Source organism: Cornus florida, unplaced genomic scaffold, assembly GCF_030987335.1.
Source record: "Cornus florida cultivar Cherokee Brave unplaced genomic scaffold, ASM3098733v1 CherokeeBrave_3.0.0_Hap2_Chr11, whole genome shotgun sequence".
Lineage (NCBI taxonomy): Eukaryota > Viridiplantae > Streptophyta > Magnoliopsida > Cornales > Cornaceae > Cornus > Cornus florida.
In genome coordinates, this window is record NW_026775581.1 from 20126971 (window position 1) to 20145304 (window position 18334).

General features: G+C 36.4%; 1 protein-coding gene across 1 annotated transcript; it reads right to left on the reverse strand.

The window, feature by feature from the left end:
• Positions 1–610: 610 nt before the first annotated feature.
• On the reverse strand, positions 611–4116 carry LOC132286677 (squalene monooxygenase SE1-like). The gene is made up of 8 exons (XM_059789040.1): positions 3693–4116; positions 3362–3473; positions 3033–3207; positions 2737–2905; positions 2364–2582; positions 1935–2210; positions 1141–1419; positions 611–928 (listed from the first exon to the last, which is right to left on the reverse strand). Exons 1-8 carry the CDS (start codon positions 3909–3911, stop codon positions 827–829), a joined length of 1551 nt encoding a protein of 516 aa, XP_059645023.1. The 5' UTR covers positions 3912–4116; the 3' UTR covers positions 611–826.
• Between the last annotated feature and the right edge of the window lie 14218 nt (positions 4117–18334).

Below are 18334 nucleotides of genomic sequence, written 5' to 3' on the forward strand. Positions count from 1 at the left end.
ACAGTTTTTACTTTTTAGTGATAGCACTAGAAGTTCTACTCATCTATGAAGTTGTAGTACTAATAACAAATCTACTGTAGAATGTCAAGGCACAACATATATGATATAATCAACTTCTCTCCTGCCAAACTTGAGTATTATCCTCACAGAAGGCACAATTTTCATATCAAATCAGAAACTTTATTTTTATTTGACTTAGTTGATTCAAAAACTCAGATATTTGATGAAAGTGACTTTGTTTGCATCTTCCTATATCAGACCAGATTTAAGTTCCTCTTGGATGCATTATTGGGCTTTTTCCCTTCTCAAACAACTCTCACAACGCTTCTTATAATACAATAGTATACTTTACCTTGTTATGGGGGTTTAATTTTGTAATTTTTATTGGTTTTCAAGATCACCCTCCTCAAATAATTTATGGCACATAACGAAAGACATCGGCAACAAGTTGATTGCTAAAATTCACTCTTTCTGTTTCGACTAGAGCACTTGGTACATTTCACATCTTTAAAACTATGAACAATAGTATGAAGACTACGATACTATGAACAATTTTCATTCAGGCATTGGTACGAAGTAAGAACATGCCCATTAGTAATGTATATAGCACAATGAACGTCAAGTTGGAAGAAATACTTTTTACATTTCTAAGAGAACTTTACATTGATACATTTGATTTTCAGTTTCTAGTTGTCACAAAAATTCAAAAAATTTCCCAGCATTCCTCTTCAATGGAAGAAATAAGAATACAAATATATCTCCGTTGCTATCAGTTGTGGAAGGTAGTTAAGATAAAAGCTTCAAGCATAAGTCAGCTTGATATTTATTATAGAGGAGGAGCTCTATAATATGCTGGAATGGTTGCAGGGAAGAACACTTGTCTAACTCCTTCAGCCTCTATGATAGGAAAAATGATACCCGATGCACCCTGAAAACACAAAGTTGCTCATGAAAACTCTATATATAATTCAATCAAGAAATAAAAATTGATCCTTCAGTTAATGCATCTTCAGTATCAATGCTCAAAAATTAACTGTAGTCTACATGGATCATAACAGAGGTGAAATTAAGGCATAGCACGTAAGAGAAGACAGCGTGTTCTGTATTTCATAAACTATAAGGAAGAGCACAGCTACCTACCAAAATCAATCTGGCTCCAATATACATGCGTTTAGGTGAAGGAAAAGGTAGCAACAGACGACCAACACCATATAAAGCCACAAAAAAGAAATGGAGAACTAAGCTTAGCGGGCGAGGGTTTAGACCAGAGAGCAGAGCCACAGGTCCAGTTGAACAAACACCTCCAAGGCTAAGATAGTCAAAACATGCTTGGCGCATTTCCTTACTTGCTTGATCAGAGGATGCACAGAACACTTTGTATAAGGCTCCTGCCAAAGTATTTATTGTGGATGCCACTGGCTGCGTAAAAGCAAAACATAATAATTAGATACCATGTTAGGTGTGGCGGGGTTGTTCGAATGATAAAGGGTCAAGCCTTAAGTGCCCCCCACCTTATAATCCTAGGTTCGAATCCCCTTTCCCTAACCCTACTAACTACTAACTCTCCTTGTCAGGTCAAAACAAAAATGTTGATAAAGCGGGAAAAAAAAAATTCTCTGATACACAATGTTTTTTCATTTCAATAATTTTTTTGGGCAGTTAAAGAAATAAATGAGAAATAAAATTGGCACTCTAGGAAAAGCCTCAGTTACTCCAGTTCTTAATATATATGGGAACAAGAAATGGAGATCAGAATCTATTGGAGCATTAATATCAACCCTCCACCCAAAACCACTTGAAAAAATCGAATCTAGAAGTTTTATAATGTCTATATATTATGACTATTGCATTCTCCTTCACTTAATTAGTTTTGCTTTGGAACTATTAGTGTTTTCATGTTAGAATAACACCACCAGAATATGAACTTAGCTTACCTTGCGCAAGGTGTAAAATGATTCAAGATATGTGCACAGAGAATCTGCATCACTCAGGTCATGTAGCGGCTTAAGAAGATTTCGCAATACAACAATATCAGAAAGTGCGACAGTCATTCCTCCACCAGTTAAAGGATGACGCATGTTGAAAGCATCACCCATTAAAAGGGCTCCAGGGGTAGGAAGGGGAGCAGCCGGCATACTTCTATTCGGCATTGTTTTAATACTTCCTTTATCAATTGCAGCTATAAAAGCATCATGCACCTCAGGTGGTATCTGATACAAGCGCCATATTCAATTAATCCAAGGTAAAAGATAAAAATGAGATGGGGAAATGAAATTTAAAGTAAATAATAACCGCAATAATAGGGCATATATGATATTTTCAAAAACCTAAAAATTGTGTAGTAAGAAACTATATATAGGTACCTGGGGAGCCACTGTGGTTTTCAAATAGGTGGCCATTTCACCATTGCCGATAGAAGGTAGCTTTTGACCAGGTACATCAACCAAACAGCGAATCTCAGAAGTACTGATTTGATAAAATAAGATGGGTGACGGATCTGCTAAAATAACGTGCCCATGTTTTGGAAATGGAAGTTGGCAGTTCTCAAGGATCAAAGCAACAAAGCAAGATGGCACATCCACCTGTGGAACTCAAAAAATAGGGAAGTTTATTTCATGGGTCTGGAGCAAAAAATATGTGAATAAAATTGAGAGAATATAAATAATGGCCAGAAATATTTTAGTGAAAAAGGAAGAAAGTTTGAACAACAGACAAAGAATTCAGAGTTGTACGTACCTTAGGGTTGCAAAGAGAGCGTCGCAAATTTGAAAAGCAGCCATCGCAAACAATCGTAAGGGGAGCATACGCTCTAACCTCCTTACCAGTCTTAGTTTTGTACCGTATCCCCTTAACAGCTCCGTTTTCTTCAAGCAGGGATGTCACTGTTCCTTGCTCAAGACGTACGCTAAATAGAAAATTCCATGTCAAAAAGGGAAAATGGAACCAAAAACATGTAACATCATAAAATTATAATTAGGGGAAACTCACTGAGAAAAGAAATGTCCGAAGGAAAAGAAAAAAATTACACTTACTTGGGAAGTGTAGCAGCTTTTTCCCTCATTCTCTGTATGAAGCGCCCGTTGTGGAAGCTTCTCCCAGCCACATCAGAATGAAATTTGTCGAGGGGATATGACAGTTTAGTACTTCTGCCATCTTTAAAAAGAGCATATCCAAATACTGGCTGGGCATCAATTTCCTCCACACAATCTGTAGTTGAAGTGGATGCTTGTGTTTTAGATATATTTCACAGCCAAATCAATAATGTCTCTAGATAAAGAAGAGCAGGCAAGGCAGGACCAATTGCCAATTAAGTTTAATAGGAGCTAGCTAGGCTGTAATAAACTCTAAAACGCATGAATACCTTCAAGGCCCAACTCAATGAGCTTCAAGTATCCACCTGGTTGTAGCAGTTCACCAACAATTCTGTCAGGCTCTCTCAAATCTCTCTCAATCACATGAACTTGTCGTCCGTCCTGAGTGCAACAAGTAGCAAAAAAAAAAATTTACAAGAATCTAGTAGTAAATTGAATTGAAGGGCTTTTAAATATATAGAAAACTACTACATAAACCAGTCTATGTCATCTCCAAAAATTGTTCTATATATACAAGTTGTATACTAAATAAGAAAATTTACTCCATCCAAGTATTTTCCGAGCAAACAAACAGTTGGAAAAGGTAGACATTAATCTCACCTTTCCGAGGGTGTGAGCGAGTGCGGCACCGGCAACCCCAGCTCCGACAATGATGACGTCAGATTTGTCCGGGCAGAATTCTCTGCTGTTGTCCCGGATCTCAAACGCAGTACTACTAGTAGCTTTCTTTTGGCTATTTCTCTTGCTCCTGTATCGCAAAATATGGAGAAGAACAAAGCCTAACAGAGAGACAAAGAAAGTCAACCCCAGAATCATCATCGTTTTCTCTCTCTACCCCTCTGAAATTGCAATTGCAAATGTACGTGGGTAACTCTTCTCTTTCTCTCTCTCTATCTCTATCTCTATCTCTATCTCTGGTGGTGTTGGGAAAGTGTGAAGGAAGAGGATGAGAGAGCACAGTTGGAATGGAAGGTCCATTTATAGGCCAAAACAGAGAGAGGGTGGTGTTGTGTTGTGTTGTGGTCTGGTCAGAGTAAGAGTTAGAGGTGATTGGGAAACTGAGAACAGAAACAATAATGCAGTCAGGACGGTGAACTAGAGTCTAGAGAGAGAGAGAGAACCGGGTCGGGTGGTGATGGAAGGAGTGGACCCCTGAACTAGCATTCTCCATTGGGTTTGACTTTGACTTTGACTGTCTCGGTTCTTGTCCTAATTCTATTTGTTCTCTATTTCTTGGGCTCCAATTTTAACTTCATCATTCATTATTTACTTGAGGATCAACTAAAAGCGTTAATAAAAAAATAGCTAAATTTGGATGGTTAAAGGAATACATGCATCTAACCAAGATGGACCCAAACTCTAATGGGTACTAAAATAAGTCACTTGAGATCTTTTTTACAAGTATGTCTGAGGTCATCATTTTCAAGCGACAAGTAGTTTCTAGATAGTGGATGCTCAAGCCATATGATCGGATATAAATCCAAATTTCTCTCACTAAAGCACACAATGGAGGAAATGTCACATTTGGAGATAACTCCAAAGGTCATCCAAGACGACAAGGATGAGATTAATTTTGAGAAAAGCATTAATAAACTCAAATTCAGAAAGCAAATATATGGTGAGTTCTAGTGGAACTTGCCACATCGGATCAATATTCCAACAACCTGGAAAGAAAGAAATTGCACGACATTACTATACATGCAACCTCCCTTGGTAATACAAGTCATGATGCATGTAACTGCTTAGCCGCTGCCACGTGGAATTGGTAAAATTATATCAAAGGGAACTATGGTGTATAAACCAATAAAAGAATAACACGTGATTAGTTCTATGGGACTTGCCATATTATGCTCATTATGTGAGAACTAGAAAAGAAAATTTTGGTACTCTACATGCATTACCATATTATAATTAGGGTTTTGAAAAGGGAGCCATTCGAATGATGCCATGTAACTATGTGGCATACGACTGCCACATGGTAACTCCCGAGATATTTCAAGATTGGTTGACCGAGTAATGGAGGAAGGTGGTAATGTGGTTCTAGAATTTCTCCTACTTTGTTAGAATATTCCAAAAACCGTGCAACCGTTATGGAAAGAGTGTCCAGGTTCATTGAATCTTCATGCTAAATTAAAGTAAGCCTTTCAAAATGGAAACGTGAATGGTCAATCGGAATAACGGGGAAATGCGTCTTTACACGTGTGTGTATATATATATATATATATATATTATGTTTAATTCATGTATGCAACAGGGAGTTGTTGGATTGTTGGATACTTGGTGCTACGGAGACGTGCTAAGAGGAAAGTTCAACTAAAGAAGAAGTTAGTAAAACTAAAAGGAATGAGCATATACATATACAGATATATAGTGATGGATACATATATGGATAATATATATGTGGTTCAAAATTTTAGGAAGGGAAGTGTAATATTTTCGATTTTTACCATTTTTCATTTTCTAGAGTTTTTTTTATTTTTTTTAGGGTATTTTGGTCTTTTCTCATTTTACGTGCCGAACACAATAGGGTGTGCCGGATGTGTTTAGAGTGTTGGTTGGAGTGTTTCCTTGAGTTTAGGACTCTTAGAAATGCATTGGTTACCATTTCGACATTTTTCTGTTTTTCGGGCTGGAATGTCCCAGGTGGGACCTGCAACCGGATTGGTCGTGCACGGGATTATTTTACGGGGTCATTACATTCATACATCATTATTTGATGCATATTCATATTGCTATGAGTTTAGAGGTATGTGTCTGGCATGTTTAGTGTTTATACATATACCTATACATATATATATATTTACACAAATAAGGCATTATAGATTTTTTTAAGGCAAGTGAGCCCCACATGACCTAAAGTCATTCACAAGGGCCAGAAGAGGCAAAAATTCTGCATTTTCTTCCCCATTTTCGTGGCCCTCCGTTCTCTCTCTAAAAACCATTTTTCTCTCTCTAAAATCATGGCTTTTAAGCCTTATTTTCATCATCTTTCACTAAGATTTGGACCTTACCATTGAAGGCAAAGTTAAAGAGCACGATGAGGGCTACAAGTTGATTGAGCCGATTTTGATTTGGCAACTTTGGAATTTTCAAAATTAGGGCTTACTTGGGGCTTTTCTCATCCATTTGAGGTAGGGGTCTATAAACCTCACAACCTTTGGTTTTTTGTGAGTTATCCTTCTTGTATTGTGTTTATAGCATGTTAAATTGTGATATTTTTCTGATGGTTATTAGACTTCTTCATATGTAAAGCATGGTAGTAAATTATTTGTGTGGTGATGTGTTAACAAACTTGTTAATTGAACTGTTGCAAGATAGATGCTTGAATTAAAGTATTACATGTTTTACATATTTAAGATAATATGGTTGTATAGTTGATGATATACATGCTCTACATGTTTTCAATGTGTTATAATGTGTGCCTATGCGAGTTATTGTGGAATAGGTGGTTAAATTGGCATTGCCTATGGACTAAATGCATAAATTGTTATAGTTGATGAATTGAAGGCGTGATATATGTTGTGTTAATTATTTTCCCAAGCATGTCATGTAATGGCGGTTTAAATCTATGGGATTTCATAGCACTGAAATGTATGTAATATTCATATAAGGCATTGGGAAGGAAAAAGGGACAAAGGTTTTGAAAAGGAAAGAAAACTTGTCTTTGGGGAAATGGCTTTAAAAGGAAACGATTTGGAAAGTTGTTTGCGAAAATCGGTCGCCTAGAAGTTGCCTAGGTTCCGTGGTGTTAATGGAACCTAGGGGGGACTAAGGAGATTGCCCTAGCGTGGTTGAGTTACCTGGGCCCTAAATGATGCCATGGAGTTATCATGAGTTAGGAATAGTTAGCCAATCCTTCTCTCGTAGCACCATGAAATTGTCATGGGCTGGGTTACATTAATGGTTTGGAAATGATGAAGGGAAATAGTTTTGAAGATGGGGAGCGACATTCCATTTCATTGACATTGCATTGCATGGCATTGCATTTAAGGATTTTATTGGACTTGCTTTGGTAATTTGATATTTCTCCTAATGCGCATGATCCCTTCCTTTATTTCCTATGCTTTGTGTGGATTCACGAGATCATCAGGGAGTGAGTTTTAGGCACTTTCTACTGAGTTGTTGTGCTCGATCACCCCATTTCTATCATTTTTCAAGAACCGAAAAGGATATAGTAAGTGACCACAGCACCACCCGTGATAGTCCAAGGAACCTCTCTTATAGACTAGGTCTTTAATCTATCTTGATGTTGCAAAAATTGATGTAAGATGTTATTTTTGTGAAGGCCATGTAACTAATTTGCTATAAGTTTATTTTGAGCTTTTCCATGTACTCATAAAGGCTCCTCTATTATTTGATTTCATGTATAATCACACGGCCATGTTTTGATGTATTAAAACCTAATTTGGACTTTAAATAATGCAATGGACTTATTTACGGTTTATTTGAATGTAAGGATGCCTAATTATATTTTATACACCATCAAATATATGATTCGGGACAGGTTTAGACTTTAAATAAGGTCACCAAGGGACCAAAGGGGTGCCTATATGCACAAGTTCACAATTTTAAGCTTTTTGGGGCATTTTTCAAAGTTCTGATCATCTTAAACCAGCTCAGGCCCATTGAACAGGTTCAAGGGGTGTATTTGGTTCATGGTTGGGCACACTACCCATCTTGAACCAGTTTAGGGTCCTTGAACTGATTCAAGTCCCCTAGTGTACCTTTTGGCTTTCACAGTTTGACAACTTGGATCACTTGACTTCGTGCGGTCATAACTTCTTTGTTCTGAACCCAAATAGGGTCATTCTTAAGTCCATTTTTAAGGATTTTGAGTTAGCTTTCCAATGAAACCAATCTCATATTCAAAATCCATTCATGTTGAGATATATGGTTGTTTTAGTGGGACAGTGTCAGAATTTCCCTTGAATCGAGTAAGGGCACTTTTGGGAAATCATGTCCAATGATTATAAAGCCTCTTTGAAATGTCATGGAATGACAATAATGTTTGTTTTAAACTTTATTTGACTAGTTTAATGACAAATTATCCTCTCATATTGTAAAATGACCACTTTGCCCATAGTGTGTCCTCGGGTTCGGTTAAGAATCCGGTTAGTGATTCGGACCACCTAGTTCAAGTCGTTACAAGAAGGATTCTACGCATAAGAAGGAAACCACCAAGACATCGGACACTTAGCAGCATGTGAGCAAGCCAAGAGTAATTTTTTAGTTTCTTCATTCAACTGTTATGGCCGTCAATTGGGAATTGCTTGGGATCATGGATAACGTGCATTAAAAGAAATTTGAGAAGAACTCCGAATATGAAGAAAGCTGCTGGGTTATGGGACAATTGGTAATTCAAAGATTTGCCAAGTGGAAAATATAACCGCTGCCGAAATTGCCAATTCCAAACTATTGCAAGAAGAGCTCTATAAATAAAGCATTTAGGCTTAACATGCAAACCATGTTCAACACACCCAACAATACAACACTTTGATATTCAATTTCAATTTCATATATAATGTATTTCAACCATGTTTAACACAAGTCCAGTACTTTCTTTCCGTACTTTCCAACACGTAGTTCATAGTTTTTCAATTACAAGTCCTACACTTTCCATTTCGTTTTTCTTTCCACTAGCTATAGAACTCTCCCAAAGTCCTTTCTCAAGGAAAAAAGAACCTTTGAAGGTGGTTATTCCAGTCTGGCCTTCATACAATTGCCTGATCCCAAAATCTCCAACTGGAATATCGTTTAGAGCTCCCCTTTGTAACGCCAGCAGTTCTTGGCATGCCCGCAACCCTTTCCATTCTCTTGGAAAGGACCAATTTTTGTGAGCCAAAAAATTACAAATTAATCATTATATATATGGTTATATATCATATGTTATGAGTAGGAGAAGACTATTTCAGCGTGAGTCTCTGTTCTCTCTCTCTCTTCCTTACATATTTTCACTAGTATTATTCGATATGTTTTTGGGCAACAAGGGGCTTGGTTGTTTTGCCTTTCTTTTGACGTGTCTGAGGAAGACCACTAGCAGATATAGGTTGTAAAAGGCCATATGACTTTAGGATAGTGCCTAGCATACCTTTCATTATCCAGGTCAATTCTTCTCGACTTAGTTTATTATTATTTGTGGGATATATTTTTGTAATTGACATATTTCGGAAACAAAACAAGTCCTAGTCGAGTTGTAATTGTAGTTACCATATCAGATTCGACATCGACTGCAAAATTTGAAGGTTGTTCAAAAGAGAAAAGTACTGTTAATCATCAAAAAGGAAAGAACAACATATTAGGACATCGTTTCCCACTTATAACATAAATACCTATAAGGTATATTTCCAGAGTTTCCAAAAATAGAAAATCCAAGTTCAAATTAGATTTTGTCAAGCAGGAACCAGTACCTAGATTTGGGAACCAGTTACAGAAGCTAAGATTCGAGAAAACTCCATTATATCCTTTGGGAACCAGTACCAACATTTGGGAACTAGTTCCAGGAGTCCTGACAGCAAAAGGTTTTTAGTTTCCTTGTTCTGTTTGATTCCTTTTTTATCCAACTTTCCTTCTAAGTCCTATGCACAAAATTTCCTTTATTTTCAGAAGGAATAGGAATTTGAAAATGTGACGGCCCAAGGTTTTTCAACCCGGTGCGTCAGTGATAAATAGAAAGATGACCCGATAACGGATCCGAATTGCGGAAGCAAAAGATAAACGACATCCCTAGGGACACAACATGTCTCTAGGACACCAAAGAGACCCTCAATGAGATCATAGAACCCAAAGAAAATAAATGTGGAAACAAGACTTCAAAAATGGACAAAAGGAACCCAAGGGTAAAATGGTCATTTCCATCCTAAAAGTGAGTACTACCAAGCACACCGTTGGAAAGACAATGAAAAATTAATGAATTTAGACTCAAGAATCACTTGATTCGAAGTCCGGACGGCAAAGATATCAAATCTTGAAGTCGAAGGAAGAAAAGCCTTATCCCGGTTCAAGCCAAAAACTGACACCCCTCCACTAAAACTGAAATAACTTGAGCTACCAAATAAATCTAAAACTCTAATTGGTATCATTGGAAATCTTATTTCGATGTGGTCAATTTAGACTCAAGAACGGAGCAATTTGGAGTTAAAACGAGGAAGATATGACAATTTGAAGTTGGAGGTGCAGTGCTGAACCAAGACACAAAAACACTCTGTGAACACTACTTCGAGCGCTCGAACTTAGGACTTCGAGCGCTCAAAGAGTACCTGCCCAAGGCCAAAACTTTTTGCCCAAACTTCGAGCGCTCGAACTCCCATTTAGAGCGCTCGAACTCCTGTAGCTGCACCTGAAATGCGACCTTGAAATGCCATTTTGAGGACTTTCCGGGCCTTTTTTGGAAAAAAGTTGTTAAGTAACCCCCCTTAAAATCATGTTTTCTGGTCAACTATGTCAAGACTAACATTTGTTTTTCAATTGAAATACCAAAAATGCCCTTGAGGTCTCATTTAGCAAAAATATGTAAATGAATGCTACTCTAAGTGTTCATTTCTTCAAGAATGGTGTTGTGTGCCAAAGTGAACATGTACACATATGTAAAATGAGAAAATGCATGTGGTCCAATAGCTCATGGTCACATAACATGTCATATACAAAATACAATCTGTCAAACCTCGAATTCTCATCATTTCATAAGACAACTATGGGATTAAACTAGCATACATGTGATATAAATGTACATGGCACTTGGCCTCATGTTATGCATACAAAATAGACATCTTCAAGTATTCTTAGATATACATTACACATCAAGGAAGCCATTTTAGCTTTTACAAATACCATACATCCATGGTATACAAAATTAACATCCAAAAAGGAAGGCATGCTAAACAAGCACATGTCAATATACAAAAATGCTTCAAATAACTCAAAATCTTCTAAGGATGATGAGCATCCAAGAACATGGTCTCTTTACCTGAAAATAACCCAAACCACTAGGGTGAGTAATCAAGTTACTCGTAGGAGAAGCATATGCGTATACCCTAAAGTTTCAATATCATTGCAAGATTAATATAGAAGAATACAAGGAAGCATTCCACTTAACGTCTATGTTCAAGGTGTTCTAAGGGATCATCTTAAGCTAACTTAAATGTTTATTAGCAACACAATATCAAAATGGATGTACTTAGCAACATCAAACCGCATATAACAAAATTTAAAAGTTACAAATAGCATTGATTGTCAACTTGGAAATGAATGCGAAATCAAAAAAAAGTAGAATCCTTGGACACCTAAGCTCGGAATTCTGCCGAGACCTCAACGGTTATTCCGGGCATTAACCCGCAAGGAAAACAACCCTAAGTGCGCACTATCTCAATTGGGGAGAACTCATACCTCCCGCACTAGAGCCAAACTCTAGCCATGTTACTAGTAACCATGTCCCAAGAGAATCCAAAGTATATATATCAAGTTCAAAACTTATATATAGATAACAAGGCATATAAACCACCTTCCATGCACAAGTACTTTGAAACCATACAAACCATGTCTTAGGGTTCCAAGTCTAGAATGACATGATAGATGACAAGCTCTTAACATGATATTATGCATAAAATAATATCATTAACTTATCAATTTAAGCATGCCTCAACAATAAGCCATATATACTAAATGTTTGCATTTTAGCAAATAGCTTCTAAAACAACCATGATTATCAATAGTAATACACTAGAATGTAGGATTTCCATCACAATAGCATAGTAACTCAAATTATTAAGAATTCTATACAACTTCAACAATCCTACTCAAGATATATACACAACATATATGCTTGATCAATGAAATCCTAAGTCAATCATAAGGATTTCCTATAGTATGCAATACTACAATTCTAAAAGCATGTATACAATACATATTAAACCCCAAAGGATTTCAAAACACTTAGAAAATAAACATACTACCACCCCTACCTCAATAGAGAATTGTATCTCTATAATCCAAGCAACCAAGCACTAAATGGAAAACAAGCTTAGGGTTAATGAAGAGGAGAATGAGAGGAAACTTTTACTAGTTAAGGTTCTTAGTCTAAGATAAATGGAAGGGCACCAAAATTGAAGAAGAAAGCTATTAACCAAGCTTTTCTCCAATGGTGGCTAGGTTAGAACTTTGAAGAACTAAGGAAAATGAAGAGGATAAGTGAAAAAAGGTGAGTGGAAGGGCTAGAGATCCTCCACTCACTATGTGCTCTTACACTACCTCTCACACACACACAATGCAAGACTGGATCATGGCCTTATACTTGTCACTAATCCAATGCCTCTTCCAAGACTTAATCCTAAGCTTACACTTGTCAACAATCCAATGGTTACATGTGCACCAATCTAAGGCCAACACATGGATGAATCTCCACACACCAAATGTCAAAAGATCATGGTGCCAAGTCTCTTCACCTAAATGCCAACAAATGGCTCCATGAGAGTGTGACACTTGTCACACTTTCCAAAAATTGCAAAATGGTCCTTTTCAAAATATCTTCTAAAATAAATTGCAAAAAGGTCCCTCAAAAGAAAAAATAATAATTTTGCATAATTACACTGAAATCCCAAAAGTTATGTATAATTACACTAAAGTAAGCATTCATGCCCTTTATCAAAAATAAAAGCAACTAGCATGCTTTTTAACAAAAGTGAAAATACCAATGTCATGAAAATCAAGTATCATGAATGCATGAAAAACCGGAATCAAATCCGAACACCCGAAGTGAGGTTAAGCGAGGAAAAACGATAAATGAGTAAAAGACGAAAAAAAAAAAAAGAAAATCACCAAAAATGAAAAAGGAGGAAAAAGTCCGGGTCATTACAGAAAACCTCTATATAAACCATGTCATACACATAGGTTTATTCACGGCTTTTTTTCTATAACTTCGTTATTTAAAAAAGTCTTAGGAAGATTATTTTACAGAAAATCCAAGAGATTTCTCTGTCATCTTATTAGAATACGTACACATAAACACATAGTGAGTTTAGAGTTGTGGTGTTCAAATCCTGATCGTGATCATACAGTTGCATCTACATCAATCACACAAAAGTAGATCTACTTTTACATCGAATTCAAACGATTGAAGAACAAAAGTAAAGGCGATCACACTTTGAAAGGGTTAAAGCATTCGAGAAGTGTTGTCTAATCTACCTGCTACTCTTCTATAAATATCAAGCATAAGCCTGAGGTCAAGTTGTTGTTGGACGGGGAGTCGCAAAGCCAGAGGATTGTCTGGTGTTTGGTAGAACGATAGGGTGTGAGCCAGAGTCAAAATTCAGTGTACTTTGTTTCAAGCATAGTGGATCAGTTTACTTTGGACTGCACAGCCCGCGAGGTTTTTCCCATGCAAACAGTTGACGTATTTTATCAATTGTGATTTTCTTGCTAAAAATCCTGGTGTCATCTCTAACTTTACTTTGCTTTATTTTATATTGTATGATATTAATTTATTAATTGCTAAAATAAAGAAAGTTAGAAAAACTTAAGATCTGTTTTTAAAATAATCAAAACTTTCTAAATATTCCGCTGTGTACAACTCACAAATTGGTATCAGAGCCAATCTCTACACATTGAGTTAATCCTTGTTGGAAAGTTTTGTTTTGATTTAAAAAATTAATTTTTAATCAAGTCTTATGCGTTGAAAGAAGGAGGTTCTAATCAACATGGTCCATTGTTTGAAGGAGATAATTACAATTTTTGGAAATCGAAGATGAGAGCCTATTTGCAAAATTCTGGTGGTAAAACTTAGGCTATAGTTGAATCTGGCTATTCACCACCTATAGAAGATAAAATTGTAGATGGCAAAGAAGTTAAGGTCTTAAAAGATCCTTTTGCTTTTATTACTATTGAAACTGAGCGTAATGATGCTAATGGCAAAGCTTTATATGCAATTATTAATTCTGTTGTTCCATCTGAATATGCTAGAATTTCTGATTATAAAACTGCTAAAGAAGCTTGGGATATTTTGCATGTTACTCATGAAGGAACTTCAAAAGTAAAGTTGTCCAAAATTCAGATGCTTTCTCATAATTTTGGGAACATCGTGATGAAAGAAGATGAATCTTTTTATGATTTTTATTCGAGTCTTCTTGAAATAATTTCTTAACTGCGTCACTTAAGTTAAAAAGTTAGTGATAAGAAAATCTGTGAAAAAATCTTAAGGTCTTTACCTAAAAAATTCCAAATTAGAGTTGAAACCATCACTGAACATCTGGATTTAACTACCTATAAAGTTGATGAGATTGTAGGTTCATTGAAAACTTTTGAGATGCAGAACTTTGATTTAAATTAGAAGGAAAAGAACCTTGCTTTAAAATCAACACAGGTTGAGAATTCTATAGATGATAACTCTGATAATGATTTTGCTTTTTTGTCAAAACAATTTCATCAGATCTTATAAAGACAATAGAGGAGAAGGAATAGCAAAATGGCTAATCCTCAAAATTTTGACAAGACGTCAAAATTTAGGTTTAATGAAAAGAAAGTAGAAAAATCTAAAGAAACTGAATTCACTTGCTGGAATTGTGGTGGTAAACGTTACGCATCCAATGTTTGTCCTAGTCGTAGGAAAGAACAAAAGGATAGGAATAAAGGAAAAGCAATGAAAGTTTCTATGACTGAAAATTCTGCTTTAAGTGATAATAATTCTCCTCATGATGATTCTAATGATTTTTCTTATGTCGTTTTTCTTGATAGAGGTCCTCATGTTATTACTTTATCTGACTCTGATATTTCAGATAACGAAGACATTAAAGTTCATGATGAACAGTTTCAAGAGGCTGAAAAGGATGATGAAAGATTGAAGAAGATGGTCGAAGAAATCATTGAAGTCAACCAGGCAATCAATAAGCTAGCAAGAGAGCTTATCCAAGCAAAAGGAGAGAATGAAGATCTAAAGAAACAGATTGATGAAGGTAAAAGGAAAGCATTTGAAAGCAATTTTGTCATCACTGAGCTTGAGAAGAAGATCATCATTCTTGAGGATAACATAAGTATTGCTAACTCATTGAAGGAATGTCTTGCTTTGAAAAATGATTATTTTGAAATTGAATTGAAATCTGAACAAGATAAATTGAAAGGATTCAATTTGAGTCAAAAATAGTTTGAATAAGATAATCAACATAAGTAATGATGTGAATAATAAAACTGGGTTGGGATTTGTCAAAGGTACGTCTAGTAGTCAAGTTAAAACATTTTTTGTTAAACTTGCTTGTAATGTTTCCAATTTTTACTATTTTTCATTTTCTAGAATTTTCTGATTTTAAGGAGGCATTTTTGTCTTTTCACATTTTGTGTGCCGGACACCGTGGGGTGTATTGGGTGTGTTCGAGAGTTGGTTGGGGCGTTTGATTGAGTTTAGGACTCGTTGAAATGCAAGGGTTGCCATTTAGTCATTTTTTCATTTTTCGGATCGGAAAGTCCTAGGCAGGACCCACTACCAGATTGTCGTGTACGGGGACTATGGCTGGGTCCAATTGCATCATATTCATTTTTATTTATTATGTTACATGTGGTTGTGATTTAATATGTGACTATATATATATATATATATATATATATATATATATATTGTGGTAGGAATAAAAGGGAAAAGAAAATTTTTATTATAAAAAGGTGGGACCCACCATTTTATTTAAGAGAAAGGGCCACGAGGTCAATTTCTGACCTCATTTCTTCACCTTCTTTCTCTCTCTATGGATCTTTCTCTCCCTCAATTCTCTTTTTCTTTTTCTTTTTCCTTAAAGCTTCAAATCTCAATTTCTTTCAAACCGTTAAGAGATTTTTAACGCCATTTGTGGTAAATTAAAAAGCTCGACGAGATCTACGATTTGATCAGAGCCAATCTTTATTTGGGGCATTTTGAAAATTTAAAAATCTAGGGCACAAAATTGGGGATTTTTGCATATTTTGAGGTAGGGGTTTCTAATTCCCAATTTCTTATTCCTTTGTGAATTTTCTTTCAATATTTGTTGTCAAGCATGCTTAAATTGAGTTGATTGCCTTGAAAATGATATTATTGTTGTAGATGAAATCTATGATTATGTGTATTAATTGAATTGTATGAAAAGCATGTCTAAATATTAATTTTCATGCCATGGTGTTTATTATTTTGCTAGAAATTGCTATGTGGAAGCATGTTAAATTACGTAGTAGAAATTCTTCTATTTTCATAGTAATGTCAAAGTATGTGACATGCATTTATAGCATTGGATAAGGAAAAAGGGCAAAATGATTTGAAGTAAATGAAAAAGGGATTTTTAGGGTAAAGTTTTTATTAAAGTGATTTTATGAGAAACCCGGTCGCTGCGGAGTCACCAAAGGGCCGTAGTGTTAATGTAACCTAGAGGGAACTAGGGGAATCACACTAGCATGGTTGAGCTATCTAGGCCCCAAATGACGTCATGAAGGTACCAAGTGTCAGGGACAGTAGTCAATCCTTCTCTCGTGTCGCTGCGAAGTCACCAACGGACGGGTTATATTCACAGTTTGAGAAGTGATGGATGATTTTGAAAATGGAGAGTGACATAGCACGATATTGCATTTCATAGCACCATTTTACTCATTTGGACTTGATATTGATGTTGTATTTCCCTGGTAAAACATGATCCCATTTTCTACATCTCTATTCGTTGTTTTGATTCACGGGGTTACAAGAGGTGTGTCTTAGGCACCACCTACTGAGTAATTTGCTCATCCCATTACATTTAACATTTTTCAGGACTGGGAAAAGAAGTAGTGGACACCGACCTTTCACAAGCTTAAAGAGGACTAGAAATCCATTTTGTGACTTTTGTGTATTTGGACCCATTCTTTTGTAAAGTTTCAAACCTTAGTAAAGTGTATTCATTTTGCAAATCATGGCCATGTATTGTAACTATGACACTTGATAGTATTTTGAAGTAAAGTGGGACTATGTAAGTATTTCATGATGAATGGAAATGAAGTTATATTTTGACCAATTAGAGATGCCTCTTATTTGTATTATGTCATATTCTATCACCGTAAAATAGGGATTTAGCTATGTAGCAGGTCTTGTGCAGGTTGGCTCACAATAAGCCTAGTCATTTTGGTGTTGTTTGCTACAGATAACAACTTCCCACAGCCTGTTGGCCGGTTGACAAGGATCATCAGCCGGCTGACAGTGCACTTTTTGGCTTTCTAGAGAGTTGAATCCTATGAAACCTTGTTTCGACTGGCTGAACCTCACCATCAGCCAACCAACCCTCCTTCATCAGCTAACCGAACCCCATTTTCAGTCGGCTGAGGAGCCACTGTAGCAAAGTCCCGAGAGTTTGCAACTTTGAGAGTCGTTTCAGCCGACCAACTGCCTTAGTCAGCCGGCCGACTATGCAGTTTCAGCTGGCCAACAAAGGCCATCAACTGGCTGACACTTCCCCTTTGGCTAGTACTTTGATCCTCTCCTTCCAAGCCGTAATTCTAGAGCACCTTAAACCTAGTGATGAATTGAATATGACCCATGAATGTAGGAAATGATGATTGTACCCCTAGTTGACCTCGGGTCTGGGTAAGGACCCTGTTAACGGTTCGGACCCACGGGTTCGGGTCATTACAAAGTTGGTATCAGAGCGATGGTTCGAATACCATTTAGATGACGGGTAGAGGCCTACCTATGATTGTATGGAAAAGTTAAGTTGCATGACTATGTGCTTATTTGTTAAAGTATTTAATTGTTCGAAGAGCATGCTTACTTGTTTACTCGTTTATTTGCTTATTTGTTTAAAGTAATGTATATTGTTACCATGGTAGTGATTGAAAGCATACTAATCTTGTTATAATGATAGGTATGAGGGTTATGGTAACGGCAAGTGGTAAGCACGGTTTGTACAGTATTAATTAAAATGATGATGTGACAAATAGTGAGCACGGTAGGTGCAAACATGTTTCATATGGTATTGTAAGTTTCATTCACTTCGTATATGTATATGTCTCTATATTCTTATGTGTTTATGGGGTCGAGTATGGGATAGTTGTGTGAGTTTGACCTGAGATGGCGAGGAGCTCGGCTACTCCAAGGTTATTGGGTGCTAGTTCTTATCAAATGAATGGCTTAGTCTTTTAGCTCGTGGATTAATCTATTTGGTGTGTAGCCATTTTTATCTTATTGTTGCATTTTGTGCGGTGCATAGAGTACGACTTGTTACATTTCATGGCACAGTGGTTGTGTTGTGTGTGAGTTTCATGCGTTAGTGTATAGG

Bases quoted from the DNA above. Each gene is read 5' to 3' on its own strand.
- LOC132286677 (XM_059789040.1), bottom strand. From the start codon at position 3,911: ATGATGATTCTGGGGTTGACTTTCTTTGTCTCTCTGTTAGGCTTTGTT. The intron at 3,474-3,692 runs GTGAGATTAATG...TGTTGCACTCAG, and splicing joins TCGCTCACACCCTCGGAAAG to GACGGACGACAAGTTCATGT. The intron at 2,583-2,736 runs GTACGTACAACT...TGAGTTCCACAG, and splicing joins GCTCTCTTTGCAACCCTAAG to GTGGATGTGCCATCTTGCTT.